The sequence below is a fragment of the Hylobates moloch genome, unplaced genomic scaffold, assembly GCF_009828535.3.
Source record: "Hylobates moloch isolate HMO894 unplaced genomic scaffold, HMol_V3 SCAFFOLD_2, whole genome shotgun sequence".
Taxonomy (NCBI): domain Eukaryota; kingdom Metazoa; phylum Chordata; class Mammalia; order Primates; family Hylobatidae; genus Hylobates; species Hylobates moloch.
The window spans coordinates 134,222,767-134,240,725 of NW_026652277.1; the positions used below are offsets into that span (position 1 = coordinate 134,222,767).

The following is a 17,959-nucleotide window of genomic DNA, read 5'->3' on the forward strand; positions in this document are numbered from 1 at the left end:
GGGTCTCTTTTGTCCTATTATGGGATTTCCTCAAATCTCTGGTAGTCCTTGACTGCCTAAAAATGCATACAAATGCTGTAACAAATTACCACATACTCAGTGGCTTAAAACAGCACAGATTGATCTTACAGTTTTGTAGAAGTGTAACACAGGGCTAAAATCAAAGTGTTAGCAGGGCTACATTTTATTCTGGAAGCTCTAGGGCAGAATACTTTTCTTTGCCTTTTGCTAGGTTTTGGAGTTCACATATATTCCTTTGCTTGTGGCTCCCTGCCTCCACCTTCAAAGCTAGCAACCTTGCATCTCTTTGATTCTTCCTCCTGGTCACATCTCTCTCCGACCACAGCCAAGAAAGGTTCTTTGCTTTTAAGGACCCATGTGACTAGATTGGGACCACCTGGGTAATCTAGAATAATCTCTCATCACAAGGTTTTTAATCATATCTACAAAGTCTGTTTGCCCCAATGGAAGGTAATGTGTGCATAGATTCTTGGGGGACTGTTATTTTGCCTGTCACAGGTTCTAAACAGCTAATTGGCCACTGTGTGTGTGTGTGTGTGTGTGTGTGTGTGTGTGTGTGTGTGTGTAGTTTTTTGACTGCACTATAAGGTTGATAGTTTGATTAAATCTTTTTCATTGGGAAATACTTGGTGTTCAGAATCTTTAGATTTTTATTCTTCATTATAGACTTCTTGCCCTCTGGAGTCATATTATATTTAAAATAGATGGCATATTTTTGATGTTGTGTGTTATAAAATTTATATTAAATTTTTATAAGATAAATAAATGTGTCAACTACATACAATTATTATAACTGCTCAGTTCTTGCCCAAGCCAACGTTTATATATTATATTTTCTTCTCTGACAGGACTGGCCACTGTCCATCATCCTGGCTGCTCTTGCATGTTTTTTTTTTTTTTTTTCTTAAAATCGTACTGACTACTGACAATTGCTAACTGGCAGTTGATGGCTTCTCACATGATCACTGGATGCTTGCATAGACATTGACTGAGTGATGACATCAACAAGTTGTCCAGCTGAACTTTTTGAAACATATTTTACACATACAGTTGTAAAACATGTTAGACATTTAAAATATCAAGCTCCTTTTTAAAATGGGTAAATATCATTAAATTATACTTTTCATGAACAATATAGGCAGACCTGGTTATTCCCTCCTATTGCCTTTCCAGGTTTTAAAATTTCTCCATTATAATATATTCTTTCAGAATTTGTCATTAGAATTTGATATGTAAGTGTATTTTTAACTGTAGTCCTTTGAGCTATGCCATTCCACCAAAATAGAGGTCTTGTTCCTAAATTTGAATAATTTTTACTTATCATGTTTCTTCCTCTCACCTTTTGTAGGTTGAATATTAGGGCAAAGTATACTTACTCAGTTAAAAGAGGTTACAATTATAAATGTTGTTTGATTCCATTTAAATAGATTATGTTTGGGTGGCATGCTTGGATATTTGGGTCATAATACTTTATGTCATCGAAGTAAACATTGAGATAATGACATGGAAGCCTTTTCCAATTTAACAGTACTACTCTACATTTTATTTTAATTAACTTGTTATATTCCGACACTTCAATTCTTTTTATTTACAAATCATCTAGAATACTTTTCATTTGAGTAAAATGTGTTTCTTTTAGTTTCTGCTTTGGCATAATTGACTCCTCAGTATTCTGCTTGAGTGGGGCCAAGTTGACTTAAATTTTATATATTTTAGAATTTAATATTTGGGATATTGAATTCATGGCATTAAAATGAAATTAAGTGGTAATGTGCTGCTATATTAAATCCAGTGATTTAATTAATATAGTAATATAGATTGTGAGAGGAAATGGTTTTTTACATTTCAGAGCTCATGAGTTATTTTCCCTGAAAATGTCTTAATATACAATGAGTTCCCTTTCTGTCATACCGTTCATCCTTCTAGCAATTGTTTCCAGAAAGGGAAAGTAGTTTTGTTCCCAAAGTAGATATTGAAAAAGGAAAGCTCATTGTCCATTTCTGTGTACTCTAGCCCTGGCCAGTGTCAAAGGTAAACAATACCGGACACTAAAGTGGCAAGGATAAGTTTTAATCAGTAGTAACTATTTCAATAAGGAAAAGAGTTCAGCATAAACTGAACTGAACGTCAATCTATACAGAGGTGAATAGGCATTTTAAAGGGAGGAGGGCAAGCAGGGGCTTAGTAGAGCCAGGAAAGAGAAAAATTACAAAGGGCAGTCAATGCACATGTGATTAGGCCAGCTAATCACATGTCTGCTAAGTGGCAATTATCGAAGATAGAATTCTATCCTCCCACAGAGACTGGGAGACAGAGGCCCTATCCTCAAATGTTGACTGGAACAAACAAATTTTTTTGGAAGCCTTGAGTTTCTTAGGCAGACACTTTCAACGGGGAGAGGGTCATCTCAGGGATATGACCTTGAGCTATTAGAAACATGTTAGTGTTTACTCTTCATAGAATGAGGTTGAGGCCTAGCCAAGAAGGCACAGAGGAGCCTGGCTAGAGTTTGATCAAGAAGACAGTGTTTGTTACTACCTTAAGGGGCCCAAGGTTCTGAATATGCAAACCAGAACCACCATCCCCTGGACCAACTCTACCTTAGAGTAGTACATTAGGTGCGCAGGCTCATCAGGGAGGGAAAGAGTTGTTCAGGAATTCTTCATGATTGGTGTCTCTTGTTCCTTGGGTGGGCCCTGAGCAACCACATGAGCACAGAATGGCAGTATCTCTTCTTCTAATGTGCCCCCCTTTTCTCAGATCTCATGCCTTGCTCTGTCTTGGTGTCATGAAAATGACAAGGCTTAGAACCCTTGGAACCTTCTGCCTAGCTTTTGGTAGAGCCACTGACTCTGGCATGTTCTGACTCAGTTCTTATTGCAAACTTGGTGACTTTCTTTGAAAGCACTGTTCTTCCCCTCACTAAGAAGTAAAAACCATTCTAGATTCAGATAATTCAGATAATTCTGGATTCCATTCTCAGCTTCACCGTTTAACTCTGTGGCCTTGAACAAGTAATCTCCTATCCAAATTGCTTTTTCACAATCTATAAAATGGGGATGGAATACCTCATGTTGAGTTGAGAAGTTGAAATGACATAATGTATGTAGAGGCTTGGGCACATAACATGTGCTTAATAGGAAGTACACCCCCCTCTCCTTTCCCTCCCTGTGCATTTTGCTTCACAATGCCAGTGCTAACCTTTAGCCACCTGATCAAACACTTGGAATATGGACGCCAAGCCAGGCCAGAGATTAGCTGAACATTCCCCTTGGATTGATGACTACCCACTCAGAGCCTCCTAGATCAAGTCTCTATCTTTCAGGCTTACTCTGGTCCTCTTGGCAAATGTCTGCCAAGACCCAATGTGCTTTACAGATGAGGCCTCAGAGGTGAGAAATCCACTTCCCTTTAGCTACATTTATATGAATTCCATACCAAATTTAACATATTACTAACATTTAACATTCATGGTTAGTTTTCACATTTAAAATAGAGGGAAAAAAGAATCATTACTGCATTAGTCATGTTTTTAAAAGGAGTCGTAATACATGACTGTCTTAACTTATTGGAGGTTGTTTCCAAATACACAAAGGTGTTTGGTTGAAAGTTAAATGGTTTTCGATCAAGTTACTGTGTTCAGGAGACTTTTAGAATGAATAGACTAATTTACATTTTTAAAATAGAGTTGACCTAATTCTGGCCTATTTTAATGGTGTGGCCAAGCGCACGTGGACAGAGGTGTGGCATATGTACAGTAGACACAGCTGCAGCAAAGCTGGCAAATGGGAAGCTGGTGGTGCACTACCCTGGTACTTTTAGAGTTTGCAATTTCTAAGGAGTTCATTGTTGTGTTCTGAATGTAAATTCATAATTTTTGTAAAGCTTGTTTCATTTTAACTTAAATTTGTAGTTCCATAACCATCTACTGTATAAAATCAGATTTTAAACATAAATCTTCTACTTTATGAATTTACTAAGTAAATATTTTATAGGTTGGTAAAACTATAGTAATTCTGAAAATGAGAAAAAGAAGATGGATCATTTTAATGGAGTTCTCCTCCTTTGTTGGAAAGGTCTGACAAATCATAAAGTCTCATTTAAATACACTTTCAAAAAATATGTAGATTTGCCCACACTGTGGATAAAATCATGATCTTTGGAGCACACCTACATATGGAAAAGCCTGCTATAAAATTGTTAGGTTCTGAAAAGTACTAGGAAATAGGATTAATTATAAGGGGAATTATGAGTTCTCCTATTGTTTCTAGTATTTGTGTCTTGTATACTGTTGATTAATTTAAATAAGTATGAGTGATCTCTTGGCACATCTTTGGTTTCAAAGACCTAATTTCTTTTTATTCTAAGTGTTTATTTTAGCAGTATTTGTGTAAATGAAATAGACAGTTGCTATGAACTGAATGGGACCCTCCTCAAAATTCATATTGAAGCCCTAACCCCTTATGTGGAAGTATTTAGAGAAAAGGGCCTATAGGAGAGAATTAGATTTAGATGGAGGTCCTAAAGGTGGGGCTCTTGTGATAGGATAAGTGCCCTGATAAGAAGAGGTGCCAGAGAGCTTGTACTCTTGTGCACTCTCTCTCACGCTTGCCCTATCCCCACACCACACATCTAGGAAAGGCCAGGTGAGCACACAGTAAGATGGCGGCCCTCTAAAAGCCAGGAACAGAGCTCTCACCAAAACCTGACCATGCTGGCACCCTGTCAGACCTTCAGCTCCCAGAACTTATAAAAAATAAATTTCTGTTGTTTAAGCTACCCAGTCTATGGCATTTTGTTATGGCAGCCTGGGCTAAGACAACAGTATACAAATTTAAATAATATTCTGTGAACCTTGCAATGTTAAATTTTAATCTTTTCACAGGCAATTATTTTCTATAGACTGTCTATATCAAAACTATATGAAAATTTTAAAAATAGAAGCATTTAATCACTTGTAGTTCAAATCTATACCAATAAAAATAGATAGCAACATTGTTTTTAGGGTTCCTTTTAATGGTTATTTAATCAAATAAACTGTCACATTTGTAGTGATACAGACTTCTTCGATTGACTACTATTATACTCCATACATAATATTTTAAAAAGCATTTATGATAATACAAGCAGTCTATCCATTTAAAATTGGTACAAAAATTTGGATTGATGAGACTGCTCAACTTTGGAAAAATAGTTATGGCTCATTCTTCTTTCAGAATCACAACTTAATTAATAGACACAGCACATCATGACCAAACTCTATGCCTTTCCCCACCAACATTCCACCCTTACACTCAGAAAATCAATAGCTCTTTCCTGTATTCAGATTAATTTATTTCGCATAAATTCACCTTTGAAAATATTCAAAGCATCAGTTTTTAAACTTTTTTGGACTTGGAAGCACTTTGTACCTTAAAAATTAATGAGGACATCAAACAGCTTTGTTTATTTGGGCTGTATCTATCAAAGTTTACCATATTAGAAATTAAAACTGAGAAGTTTGAAACATTTATTTGTTCATTTACTCTATTTATATATTTTTAGAGCTCATTTCATATTAACATAAACATTTTTAGGAAAAAATAACTATGTATACATGTATATATCTATTTTTTTTTTTTTAGGGACAGGGTCTCACTGTGTCACCCAGGCTGGAGTGCAGTGGTGCAGTCATAGCTCACTGCAGCTTTGAACTCCTGGGCTCCAGCAATCTTCCTGCCTCAGCCTCCTAAGCTGGGACTTCAGGTGCATGCCACCAGGCCCGGCTAATTTTTTAAAAATTATTTTGTGTAGAGACAGTTTTGCTATGTGGAACTCCTGGGCTCAAGCAATCCTCCTACCTTAGCCTCCTAAAGCACTAGGATTACAGACATAAGCCACTGTACCCAGCCAAACTACATTTTTTAAAACAAAAAATAGAAGGAAGGTGTTCTTTTACATTTTTGCAAATCTTATATGTCTGCTTCTGCATTTGATTTGTTGCTATGTGTTTTTTTGGTTGAAGTATATGAAGAAAATCCAGCCTCACAGGAATATGTGATTGACAAGGTAGGAGTATTTTAATAATCTTTTCAAATAATTGTGAATATTCTTCTTTGACGCTACACTAAAACTTGACTGGTAGTGGTTCCATAAAAATTAATTGCAGTATAGAATCTGAAGCCATGTAAATGAACTCTTCATACTCTTTTACATTAAAATTCATTGGCATATTTTACACTTAGGAGTGGCTGTCTTATCCTTGCATGGTTTTATAACATCATGCCTTTGTTATTTTGCATGTTTGTTCACTGAGTTATTTCAGTCTACCGAATGTTGACACATTTAATTATACAATATAAAAATCATGTTTGTTGATGTTCTCACTGATTTCATCACAAAAATCTTTAAGTATTGGTAAGCTCTTAAGCTCTTGGTAGTGGATGCAAATTTTCCAAAATTCTTATTTCCGGTTGAAAGTTCCAAGTTTGTCATTGGCAACAAAGGCTTTCAGCTTTCCTTGAACTGGCAGGCCTTCCTTGTTTATTTTCAAGAAAATTCCTATGCTAACACCCAAATCAAAATAACTATAATTTGTCAGTTGATCATTCTGTCACGTAAAAATGATGTTTCATGAAAAAACCCAGCTAGCTCAGCTCTCAACTCAGTGCATGACTTCTTTTGTTTGGGACATTCTTGTACTTTGGTACTCCGTTTAATCACATAGGATATTAGAAAGATGTATACTCAAAGAGTTGAGATTTTATAAAGATTAATCATTTTTACCACTTCATCAAGGACATTTTTAAGTAAAATTGGCTTTAAAAATTAAACAACAACAACAACAAAAACCTGAGTGCATGGCAGTGCAAAATCATACAAGGACTACTAGGGCAGTTTAGTGCCCCTGCTTGGATTCTTGCTAAGGTTACAGCAGTTTTACTTAATACTGCTTTTGTACCATCAGTGCAAATATCAACTTATAACATCTTTACATTATTATGAAAATGATTCTTATCTGTGAATTCTCTAAAATGTGATAGTCTCGGAAGCCCCTCCCTGGGCCTTACTTTGAGAACAGCTGCTCTAAGGGGTGAAAGTGTAGTTTACAAAAGAGGAATAGCGTAAATATTTCCTCAATTAACCTCCTCTTAACTAACTTGCCAGTGAACCTAGCTTCCATTCCTTGTGTAACACGGTAGCTGAATGTCAGGACTTCTAGGTTGCCCTTTACTTTACGTTTATTTCTGTTCCCCCCAGTAGAGTTACTGGCTGAGCAAGTGTCAGCTGTATTTGTTCTCAAATCAGGTAATACAGTTTCCCTAATACCTGTAATGAGACAGTTTTAATAATATAAAGAGATAAAGTGTGAGTTCAAAAAGAAAAAGCTAATATTTCTAGAACCAACCTAAAAGCTTTGGAATAACTTACTGTAAAAAAATTGCTGTCATGATATAGTGTGATTGAGATTTGTAGAAGATTAGGGAAAAGCTCATAAAAATCTAGAAGGCTTCTGCGTTCCCTCACAGGTATCTTTAATTTCTTCCTTTGTAATAAAGAAAACAAAGCTGGAAATTGTGGTGATGTGTTATGTGTGTTCTTTGCAGGAAATAACAATGAAACTCCATCTGTAGACCCATATTCAGAGAATAGGTTTGGCTCACCTTCAAAAGATTGGTGAATCTGTGTACACATGGATATATTTTAAGTTGAAGCACAATTCATAAATTAATGTCTGTCTGGTTTTTTAAAAAATAATTTCCCACTTAACCACCATTCCCAGTGAACTGATATATTACTGGTCAGGATCACATTGAATAAGATAGTTTCTCAGCTGCCATCCATGAACTAAGAGCAAATTTCCATTGGTTTTTATGACTGTAAAATATAGTCTCTTCCATTATTTCACTTTGTATCTAAGGCTGGGTAGGGACAGACCTGAAGGTGCCATAAACTTTTTTCTTTTGGGGTGCCTGTGTTTCATTGAATTGGAAACTGTTTGAAATAAACAAACTGCATGTTGGGGCTTGGACATTTTCACATAAATTTGCGTAACATTTCATGAAGGATGAGAATTATATCAAATGTTCTGGTTATCTATAAAAATAAGCGTATTGGTTAATCACACATGTGAGGGTTTGCTGGCTGGTAGCGATTCATTGACATAACCTTTATCATGGGTCGGTGTATATAGTGCCATTTATAGATGCATCATGACATGGTACAATGACACAAGTTGGGAAACAAATGACCTGGCTTCCCGGCCTGGCCCACCAGTCACCATGAGTCAGTGAAGATGATATTCCCAACTCCCTGGCAATGAGTGTGCAGTATGAATTGTTTTTCTCCTAGAAGTAGAGAATTCATTCACACTCTTATAGTCTGTTTACAAACAGTACACACACTGGCAAGCTGACTGGCTAGAGCAAGGGAGCTTTGTCTGTTACTAAATTGCTAAGAAACTCATCAATCTTTTTAGCACCAAACATGGAATGGTAACCAAACGCTGAAATTATTACTAAATATAAAGGGATCTCTCCAAATTCCTGATTTCATAATGATCACATAATCACTGCCAGCAGTGTGGCTGACAGTGAGTTATAGGTTTGTTCCTTCACTTTTTCCTTCTTTCTGAAAATATTTATTGAGCATCTGCTGTGTGCCACACTGTTCTATGATTGGGAATCCAATTGCGAATACAACAGTGAAGAAAAAAGTCCTGCCCTTGTAAAACTTAAATTCTAGGAGGGGAAACATATACATAGACATATTCATACATATATTTACTAAAGGGAAAAAAGAAAAGGAGAATTGAATATTATTTTGGGAGGATGATGAAATTCTGATAGGGTAACCAGGGAAGGCCTCACCTAGGCCATTTCTTTAGCATAAACTTCTAAAGGAAAAACATAATCTGGAAGAGGTAGTCTCTCAGAACATTTTAAAGTATTTTTAAACTGAGGTCTATAAGGTTTGTTTGAGAGAACTAATACATCTTAACTTTTACCAACTTTAACGGAAATCCAACATTTCTTCCAATCATGAGTAGAGATAACCAATCTTGATGGTATTGGGAGGATCTGTAACAAAATCACAGATAGGTATCACAGATATTTTCATACCACATTACAGTTGTTATAGACATCTCAAAATTTATGCTTGTTACCATTTACAAATTATAGTAGTTATTATCCCTGCTATTAAATGTTGGTATTTCATGCCTTGATTTTAAAAAGCCTGTATTATTATTTTTTAAATATGTGTATTGATAATTATATTTCAAAATAATAGATTTCCATGTATCCTTATATATTATGTCTTATGAATTTTAAAACATTTTGAGAAAGAGGTCAAGGCTTTGCTAGATTGCCAAAAGAGGTTCATGGCATAGAAATGTTAAGCTTTAGCTTCATCCCTAATTAAGTGCTTTCTTCTACCTCCCACAGGTACAGCACACTTTTGATTTGTTTCCCTCACTCAGAGATTACTCAAATACATCCTGAACAGATGGGAAGGGTTTTCTGGGTAATTCCTTAGAATTCTGATTGTGAAAGATCCTTTGTTTGCTTCCTGCTTAATGCAAGCCACACACTAATTTGCAGAATAATATAGCTAGTCAAACAGAAATTTGGCTTCCTGGAAAATGACAACGTAATTCTTAACAGAAGATCAACTTTTAGACTTCTTAGAAAGGTATTTGAAGGATCTTTAAGGCAGTGCAGTTCAGTTTATGGGAAAGAGGGATGTAAAAATTCTGAGTTAGAATCAGCTCCCACTCACATTTGCCACGCTTCCCGCCATGGTGATGACCAAGTGGGTCTGTGCAGATTGAGAGGTCATGGATTATGGACCACGATACCTTCACATTGACCAGCTATGGGAAATAAGAGGAAATACATATGTTCAACTGTCTTAGCAAGGTGGCCATAAGAATAGAACTGAGAGCATCTCATTCAAGTGAAAAGGAAGAGTAGGGTGAGCACTGGTTAAATGGGTACTCCAGAGAATTTTGCCCTGCCAACACATGTTCTATGCTTTAGATCTCTTCTATTTAGATCTCTTCTAATACTACAAGAAGTAGTATTCTACGACTTCTTGTCATGAATAAAAAATCAAAAGTAAAAATTCTCCACATCTTGATGTTGCCAGAATCCTGAGAGAGAAAACTGTTTACTGTATAATTTTCACATTTTAGACAAACTTTATGCTTGTTTCTAATGTGGAGGGAAGTCAGTTGTGTGTCATTAAGCCCTTGGATTATATCTTCAATTGTGCCCTTTAGTTCTGAGAAATAGACACTTTAGAAATGTGATGAAAGCTGTGAGTCTGATGAACTCATTTCCATGATTTATTTTCCTTTACAGGTTGGTGAAAGATGCTCCTTGGGATGAGGTCCCGCTTGCTCACTCCCTGGTTGGTTTTGCCACTGCTTATGACTTCTTGTACAACTACCTGAGCAAGACACAACAGGAGAAGTTTCTTGAAGTGATTGCCAATGCCTCAGGGTATATGTATGAAACTTCATACAGGAGAGGATGGGGATTTCAATACCTGCACAATCATCAGCCCACCAACTGTATGGCTTTGCTCACGGGAAGCCTAGTCCTGATGAATCAAGGTGTGTGTGGACACAGCCAAGGTGATACCTGAGCTGACAGAAGTCATAATTGCTATGTTGTGAGCAAAGCATTTTTATAACCATTCTTAGTACATGTTCATACTTGGATCCTAACTAAACCCATGAGATGAAGTAGTCCCTACAGTATCTCTTAGTTAATTGAGGGACATCTCCTCCTTATTTTCTGCTAGTATGTTAGCCGGCACATTATCTAATTATGGCTTATGATTATCCTAGAACAAATCCTCACAGCTCAGGGTCAGTGATAAATATTCATTTTTCCAGAGAATTTTGACAGTGAAGACAGCCATCCTGGAATAAGTGAAATTTTAAAAAGCTAAACAGATGGTTGGTTATTTGAAATGAAGATTTCCAGCACACAGGTGTGAATCATAACACCACTACTATTTTTTCCTCTTAGTATTTAAAACAACCAAACTGGATTATTTACATCCAAATTGGAAGCAATTTTTGTGGATTGTGCAGCTACTTTGCTTTAACATATTGCATAATTGCCAATAATACATTTTCTTTGTTCTTTTAACTCTAAATTACAACTTCTATAGAAATCTATAAATGACTGATTAAGATTGTGTTTAAGAAAAGCAGCTCTAAGATCACAGGGAATTATCAGAATATTAAATATATAATTGGAGCTTGGAAATCTAACAGAATTTAACTCGATTATATTCCTCATAAGAATTAGTAATCATTTTGTTGATTATCCAACATCAGATTTTACCCAAATCTAGCTTTCTCCCTTGTCACATCAACCAACCTTCACTTTTAATTAGGTCTTAGAGGAAAAGAAACTAACATTAACTGAGCATATGCCATGTGCTAGTCTTTTGCCATATTTTATTCAATTCTCACATCAACCATATAAGGCAGCTGGGATTTGGATCCACTTCTGGTCATCCATAAAGTTCAATCTCTTTCTACTATATTTTGTTATCTCTGTCAGAAGGGAAATTCCATTTATAATAACTTAAGCAAAATTTAATTATGGCAGTGAGTTTTCATGCTAGCTCCCCTTGTCCCCTACTCTCACAAAAACATAAAGAAAATTAAAACCTCGGGTCAGGCGTGGTGGCTCATGCCTGTAATCCCAGCACTTTGGAAGGCCAAAGCAGGTGGATCACGTGAAGACAGGAGTTCGAGGCCAGCGTGGCCAACATGGGGAAATCCTGTCTCTACTAAAAATACAAAAATTAGCTGGGCGTGGTGGTGTGTGCCTGTAATCCCAGCTACTCAGGAGGCTGAGGCAGGAGAATCACTTGAACCTGGGAGGCGGAGGTTGCAGTGAGCCAGGATCCCACCACTGTACTCCAGCCTTGGCAACAGAGTCTTAAATAAATAATAAATAAATAATAAATAAATAGAAAGGAAAAGAAAATTAAAACATCAAAATGCAAAAATGTGAGAATCCACTAACAAACCATTTATAAACCCCCAGGCCTGTGAAAAGACACCATCAGGAAATGGTGAAAGGATCCCTTAGGTGAGCCAAATTTCTGCTTCAGGTCTTAAATTTAATCTACTATAGTTTTATTTCCTTAAATAAATTTTTATTTATTTAAGGGAAGGAGTAGAGTTTATTTTTTCAGTCTTTGTAAATAACATTATTCCAAATAATAAGCAGTGACCCAAAATACTGGTTTGGATTGAATCAAAATATGTCATTTTGCCCTGGCAGGAATTTTCCTATGCATTTATTTTCTGATTAAAGTTATGGTGTCCCTGGCAGACACTCTTCCAGAGCCCCCACATAAGTACACACATTTATGACAAGACGACAGAAGGAGGTAGAAATCAGTTGGAAAGAAGACAGGTGTGAAATGTTTAAATGATTACACCGTAGTTACAGTAACCCCAGAGAGTGAAATAAAAGATACCATGAAAAGCGTTATGGTTAAATATAAAATGAGTATATTAACTCGGAATTCAAGACAGCAGTGTTCTTTCAGTAATTTTCTTCATGTAACTTTGAAGATGGATAGGAGAACTTATGGGGAAATTAAAGAACATTCCAGGCAAGGTATTCGGGTGGCAGAAAAAAAATATAGGGCATAGCTTCAGTTAACAATATCAGTACCTTGTATTCACAGAGAGTTGCAGTTTACAAAGTATTTTGGTAGACATTGCCTCATATCTTCTGAAGAGGGTTGTTGTAAGGAACAAATAAAGAAATTTAGGTAATGTGGTATCCTGGGAACAGTGACCTGATTTTAGGCATCAGTAACATTGATATCTGGTGGGAGATGGAAGACACAAAGGAAAAGGATGAAGATAATTAGAATTTTAAACCAGAAGGGTAGAGAATGGAAATGAAAACTATCCAGAATATTGACATATCAGGTGTGATGCTGGGTGGCAGAAGAGGCCAGGGTATGATGAACAGTCAACTCTGCATACCCAAGCCTGACAGCTGAGTTGCCCCCATTAGTCAGGAGCCAAGTCTTAGCCTGGGACCTATGTTTAGGCCCAGAGCTGGTCGGACCTGGGCCTCTGGAAGCCCCACACCTGCCACATAGTAGGCCATGGTAGCGTGGTCAACATGTTTGTGGAAGTAAAGCAATGTGGCTACATCCACACCGGGAGGCATTGGGCTTAATTTTATTCTCAAGGGTTGCGTGTTTTAAAGCGAAACCTTAAATCTAAAGACCTAGTTTGAGATTAAAGTGTTCATTTTTAGTCATGTGCCAGAGGTCTTGAACAAGTCAGCCTTTCTGTTTTGGGGCAATAATACATAATTGGGTTGTTAAAAGGATTAAGATTCTGTTCAGTGCTATGTAAGTTATAAATGTTACAGAAATATGAGGAGTTGTTATTGTCAACTAAGTGCAACAATTCTAGAAAGCTAGCATTTCTGAGTTAAAAGGTTTTATAACTTGTTATAGACTTAATTTTCATTGGGGAGATTAAAATGTGACAGATGGAAGAATTGCTTGGACAAAATCATGTAGCTCATTTTTTGGCAGATTCAGGATTCCTAGTTGATTTTTTCATTATTAGTTTGCCTTTCCAGTGGTTTCTCAGCCCCACTGTGCTGCCTTTTGAGATCCTCTGGAATCTAAAGCACATAAAGGATAAGAGGTTGCCTTCTAATGACAATACAAATTGAAGACTGTCCGTTTAGCATTTATAATATGTGCAGGCTATTACAAATTCTATAAAATAATGATGCAAGTTTTGTGAAGAGATAAACTTTTAAAAATATTTTCAAGTATTATATTTTTAGGAACACTGAATAAAAATCTTAATATACAAATCCTCTTTTGCCAATGTAGAGTTATATGCATTTGTGATCTTACATGTGATAGAGTTTATTAAAGACTGGAAAGTGACTGATACTTATTTAAGGGTTTCTCTTCATTTATAGAGTCAAGAACTTTTTTTTTTTTTTTTTTTGAGACGGAGTCTCGCTTTGTCGCTCAGGCTGGAGTGCAGTGGCGCGATCTCCACTCACTACAAGCTCCGCCTCCCGGGTTCACACCATTCTCCTGCCTCAGCGCCCCAAGTAGCTGGGACTACAGGCATCTGCCACCACACCCGGCTAATTTTTTGTAATTTTAGTGGAGACAGCATTTCACCACATTAGCCAGGAAGAACTTCTTAACTTATATCATGGACCATCACAAACCTGGATTACAAGATGTTATTTATACACTGACAAGTTGGAGTTTTACAAAATGCGATTTGTAATATAAACTAGTTAGATAACTCAGAGGGTTTTATTGGCCATATTTTTGTTTATGCTTTGTCACAGGCTTTAGTCATTGCTTCCATGTGTTTTCATCCTTCAGGATATCTTCAAGAAGCCTACTTATGGACCAAACAAGTTCTGACCATCATGGAGAAATCTCTGGTCTTGCTCAGGGAGGTGACGGATGGCTCCCTCTATGAAGGAGTTGCGTATGGCAGCTACACCACTAGATCACTCTTCCAATACATGTTTCTCGTCCAGAGGCACTTCAACATCAACCACTTTGGCCATCCGTGGCTTAAACAACACTTTGCATTTATGTATAGAACCATCCTGCCAGGTATATAGTGAGGAGTCAGAAGTGTGAAAACATTAAACTATTGTAATTTTTTCTGATTATGAAAATGAGCTAGACTAGGCAGAGAAATTAGGTCCTTAGAGTTTGTCATATTGAAATTAAATAGATTTTTTTTAATCAAAGAAAAATTGAATTCAAGAGTTGCATATAGCCAGAACATTTTGGAGGCTAATGTGAGTATTTATGATTTAGGTATTATAAAGTTTGAATAAAGAAAATAGAATTTCTAGGCCCCTCAGTACTTTTTTTTAATATATCCAAACTTGAGTAATATACGAACTCATCTTCATCATTGCAAGCAAAATATAAACATTTGTGATTACCTGTCAGTTTTCCTTTGTATGTGATCCCTGATCAATCCTATTTTAATTTTTGGTTTTCAGTCTTTTCTTTCAAACTACACAGACATGATTCAAAATGAAAGATTACACCTACACATTTAAGTTGGGTCTTTAGTATTTTAATATTTTATTGAAGTAAATAGTATAGTATAGAAAAGTAAACAAAAAATAATTGCTGTAAAACTTGTAATTTCTTTATTGCTGTGTCGTTTAGCCTTCTAAGAGAACTAGCTAAAAAATATATATACATGATTTAATAATGTATTCATTTCTAGAGAACTTTGTAACCTTTTTTAATTTCTAAAACAGGACTAAGATGTTAGAACAAGTTATAAAGGAAAATTTTATCAGGATAGATTCCCCCCCTTCCTCTTCCTTCCCCAAGGAAATGCAATTTTTAGATGGTGATTCTAGACCTACAACAAATAATACAGTACTTAAATCTTTTGGCTCTGGTAGTATACATACAGATTAATAGAATCTCCATTATTGGACTAGTTCAAAAAATATTGCAGCGCATAAGAACCATTTTAAGATTTAGTTTAGACTTACATTCAAAAAAATATTGCTTTGTTGCTTTTTCTTAGACATGCAGGAGAGGCCTGTTTTGCAATTCGTCTTAGTAAACAAAGGCTACCTGAAGCAAGGGACCTTTAAGAGGTTTCAGTGCTTTGTAATTTAAGCTGAGATCTAAAGGCTTACTACATCAGGAATTGTGTTTGCTGTGAGCTGTGTCTGTGGCTACTTCCTAAAGTGGAAAAGACAGTATGAACATGTCTAAGAGCAGCATTTATATGCTTGTGTTAATTAAACAAACTTTTATTGAACATCTGTATGCCAGGCACTGTACTAGGCAGAGGATTCAAAGAGGAATAAAACACATCTCCTGCTTTCAAGGAATTCACAGACTAGTAGAAGATTCAGAAAATATCATTTTAAAATAAGGTATACTTACAAGATCGTTTACTAAATTATTAGAAACAAAAATATTAGCTGTAAATTACATAAATATAATTGTGGTAACATTTTAGAAGAGGTTCTATGTTAAAGCAATCTGTTTTCAACTACATTTCTCTTTTTTTTTTCCTACAGTTGATACTCTAGTAGCAATTTTTTTGTCTGGCTGAGTTTTCTCCCATGCTGCTTCTTTTTTCATGAACACATGCAGCATATCCAGTCTTAGCTGCTTTTATTTTTCTTCCCTATTCCAAAAATGATATGTGGCTTTATGATCCTTGCATTTTCTCTCCTTTAACTTCCAGCAGTACATACTGGCAGGAGCTACTCCGGGAATTAAATTTTCTTCCTGTAGAAACTCAGTCTCTCCCCTGAACTTTATATATAGTATAACCTATACTTTATTGAAGCCAAATTGAAGCATGTTATTTTATTATCTTGGCCTAGAATGCATGTTGAGTTGTGGGAGAGCTATTCCCACAGCTCATTCCAGGAGTTCATTCCAGGTCCAGGAACCCAAACTGCACAAGAGGATGTCCCATGTATATATGCAAATATAATCATGTATAGCATGAACATTGGAAAATGAGAAAGGCACGGAATAGGTGTAGCACTAATGTTACCAAGGACAGGTTACCACATAATAAATACAAGCTTGCACACAACATATGTGGAAGACCTTTTGAGGGATTCTGATTAACTGGTCTGGAATAAAATGTGAGGATTGTGATTTTTCTTTTATTTTATCCCTTCCATTACACAATTCTAACTTGCAACTAGATTTGAAAAATCATTGTTTAGACCTATATAGGAGTATGAAGTTTTCAATGTATCTTAACTCTTTCCAACTTACTTTCTTAGGGTTTCAAAGGACTGTGGCTATTGCAGACTCAAATTACAACTGGTTTTATGGTCCAGAAAGCCAATTAGTGTTCCTTGATAAATTTGTCATGCGTAACGGCAGTGGTAACTGGCTAGCTGACCAAATCAGAAGGAACCGTGTGGTGGAAGGTCCAGGAACACCATCCAAAGGGCAGCGCTGGTGCACTCTGCACACAGAATTTCTCTGGTATGACACATTGGGCTAGCTTTAAAGAGAAATGGTACCCAAGGGTACTATTCATGCTATGCACTTGTTTTTTTTTTGCATTTAAAAAGAAAAACTAAAACACTTTTTAAATCTTTTCTCCATGCCACCTGAATATATGAAGTTTCAATTCAACTCATATCACTGTTTTTGAAACTCTTAGAAACTTTACTTTTTAAAAAAAAAATTTCAACTTTTAGATATAGGGCTATATGTGCAGTATACCCAGGTAGTGAGCATAGCACCTAATAGGTAGTGTTAGAAACATTTCTTTATGTTTAACATCTAATTACTGTTTTCAGTTTTTGGTTCTCATATTAGAGATGTCCTACATTTGCACTATTTCATAAGTAAGCATGTTTTGATTTTACGTCATTTTTTGAAATCATATAAAACAAAACAAAAATTTAGACTAGGTTATTCTGATAATCACACCAAAAAAAGGTAGTAAACTATTTTGTTCTGGTAAGTGGAGCATTATAATCTTCTAATAGCAAAGCTGTTACTAAATTTTCAAAAGTGTTTAAAAGTGTTTGACAGTATTTGACAGCTTCACTTTGATAATAAAAGGACCGTGTAAATTTTTTTGCCTTAATCTTTTAAGCCCAGAAAGAGAAGCTTGGGTCTCCTTTTTAAAGTATTGCCAAATATGTTGTTGGCATCCAATAAGTTAAAATCAAAATTACAGGGACCTGATTAATCATTAATCCCTGATGTCTTTTCAAGCTGTTGAAATTTGCATTCAACTCCAAAACAAGCTTTCTTGTAGTTTGCTTCTCTTTATTCTTTTTTTTCAAAATATAAAAAGTTAAGGAGGAAAAAATATTAGTAAAATGGTGTCTATAGTTTAACCAACAATTTAAGATTATTTTCATAGATAAACTCAATATAT

General features: G+C 35.9%; 1 protein-coding gene across 13 annotated transcripts in view; it reads left to right on the top strand.

Moving 5' to 3' along the window:
* The window catches only part of DSE (dermatan sulfate epimerase), a 174,424-nt gene that overhangs the window by 146,071 nt on the left and 10,394 nt on the right, over nucleotides 1–17,959 (top strand). For 9 of the 13 annotated variants that reach the window (XM_058435501.1, XM_058435502.1, XM_058435499.1 and 6 more), the window contains 3 exons: nucleotides 10,365–10,618; nucleotides 14,425–14,664; nucleotides 16,842–17,049. In XM_058435501.1, coding sequence (XP_058291484.1) covers nucleotides 10,365–10,618; nucleotides 14,425–14,664; nucleotides 16,842–17,049 — 702 coding nt within the window. Of the gene's footprint in view, nucleotides 1–889; nucleotides 1,121–10,364; nucleotides 10,619–12,081; nucleotides 12,120–14,424; nucleotides 14,665–14,692; nucleotides 15,969–16,841; nucleotides 17,050–17,959 lie in introns of those variants that run through there. The other 4 variants (XM_058435504.1, XM_032157328.2, XM_058435505.1 and 1 more) reach the window with 4 other exon arrangements.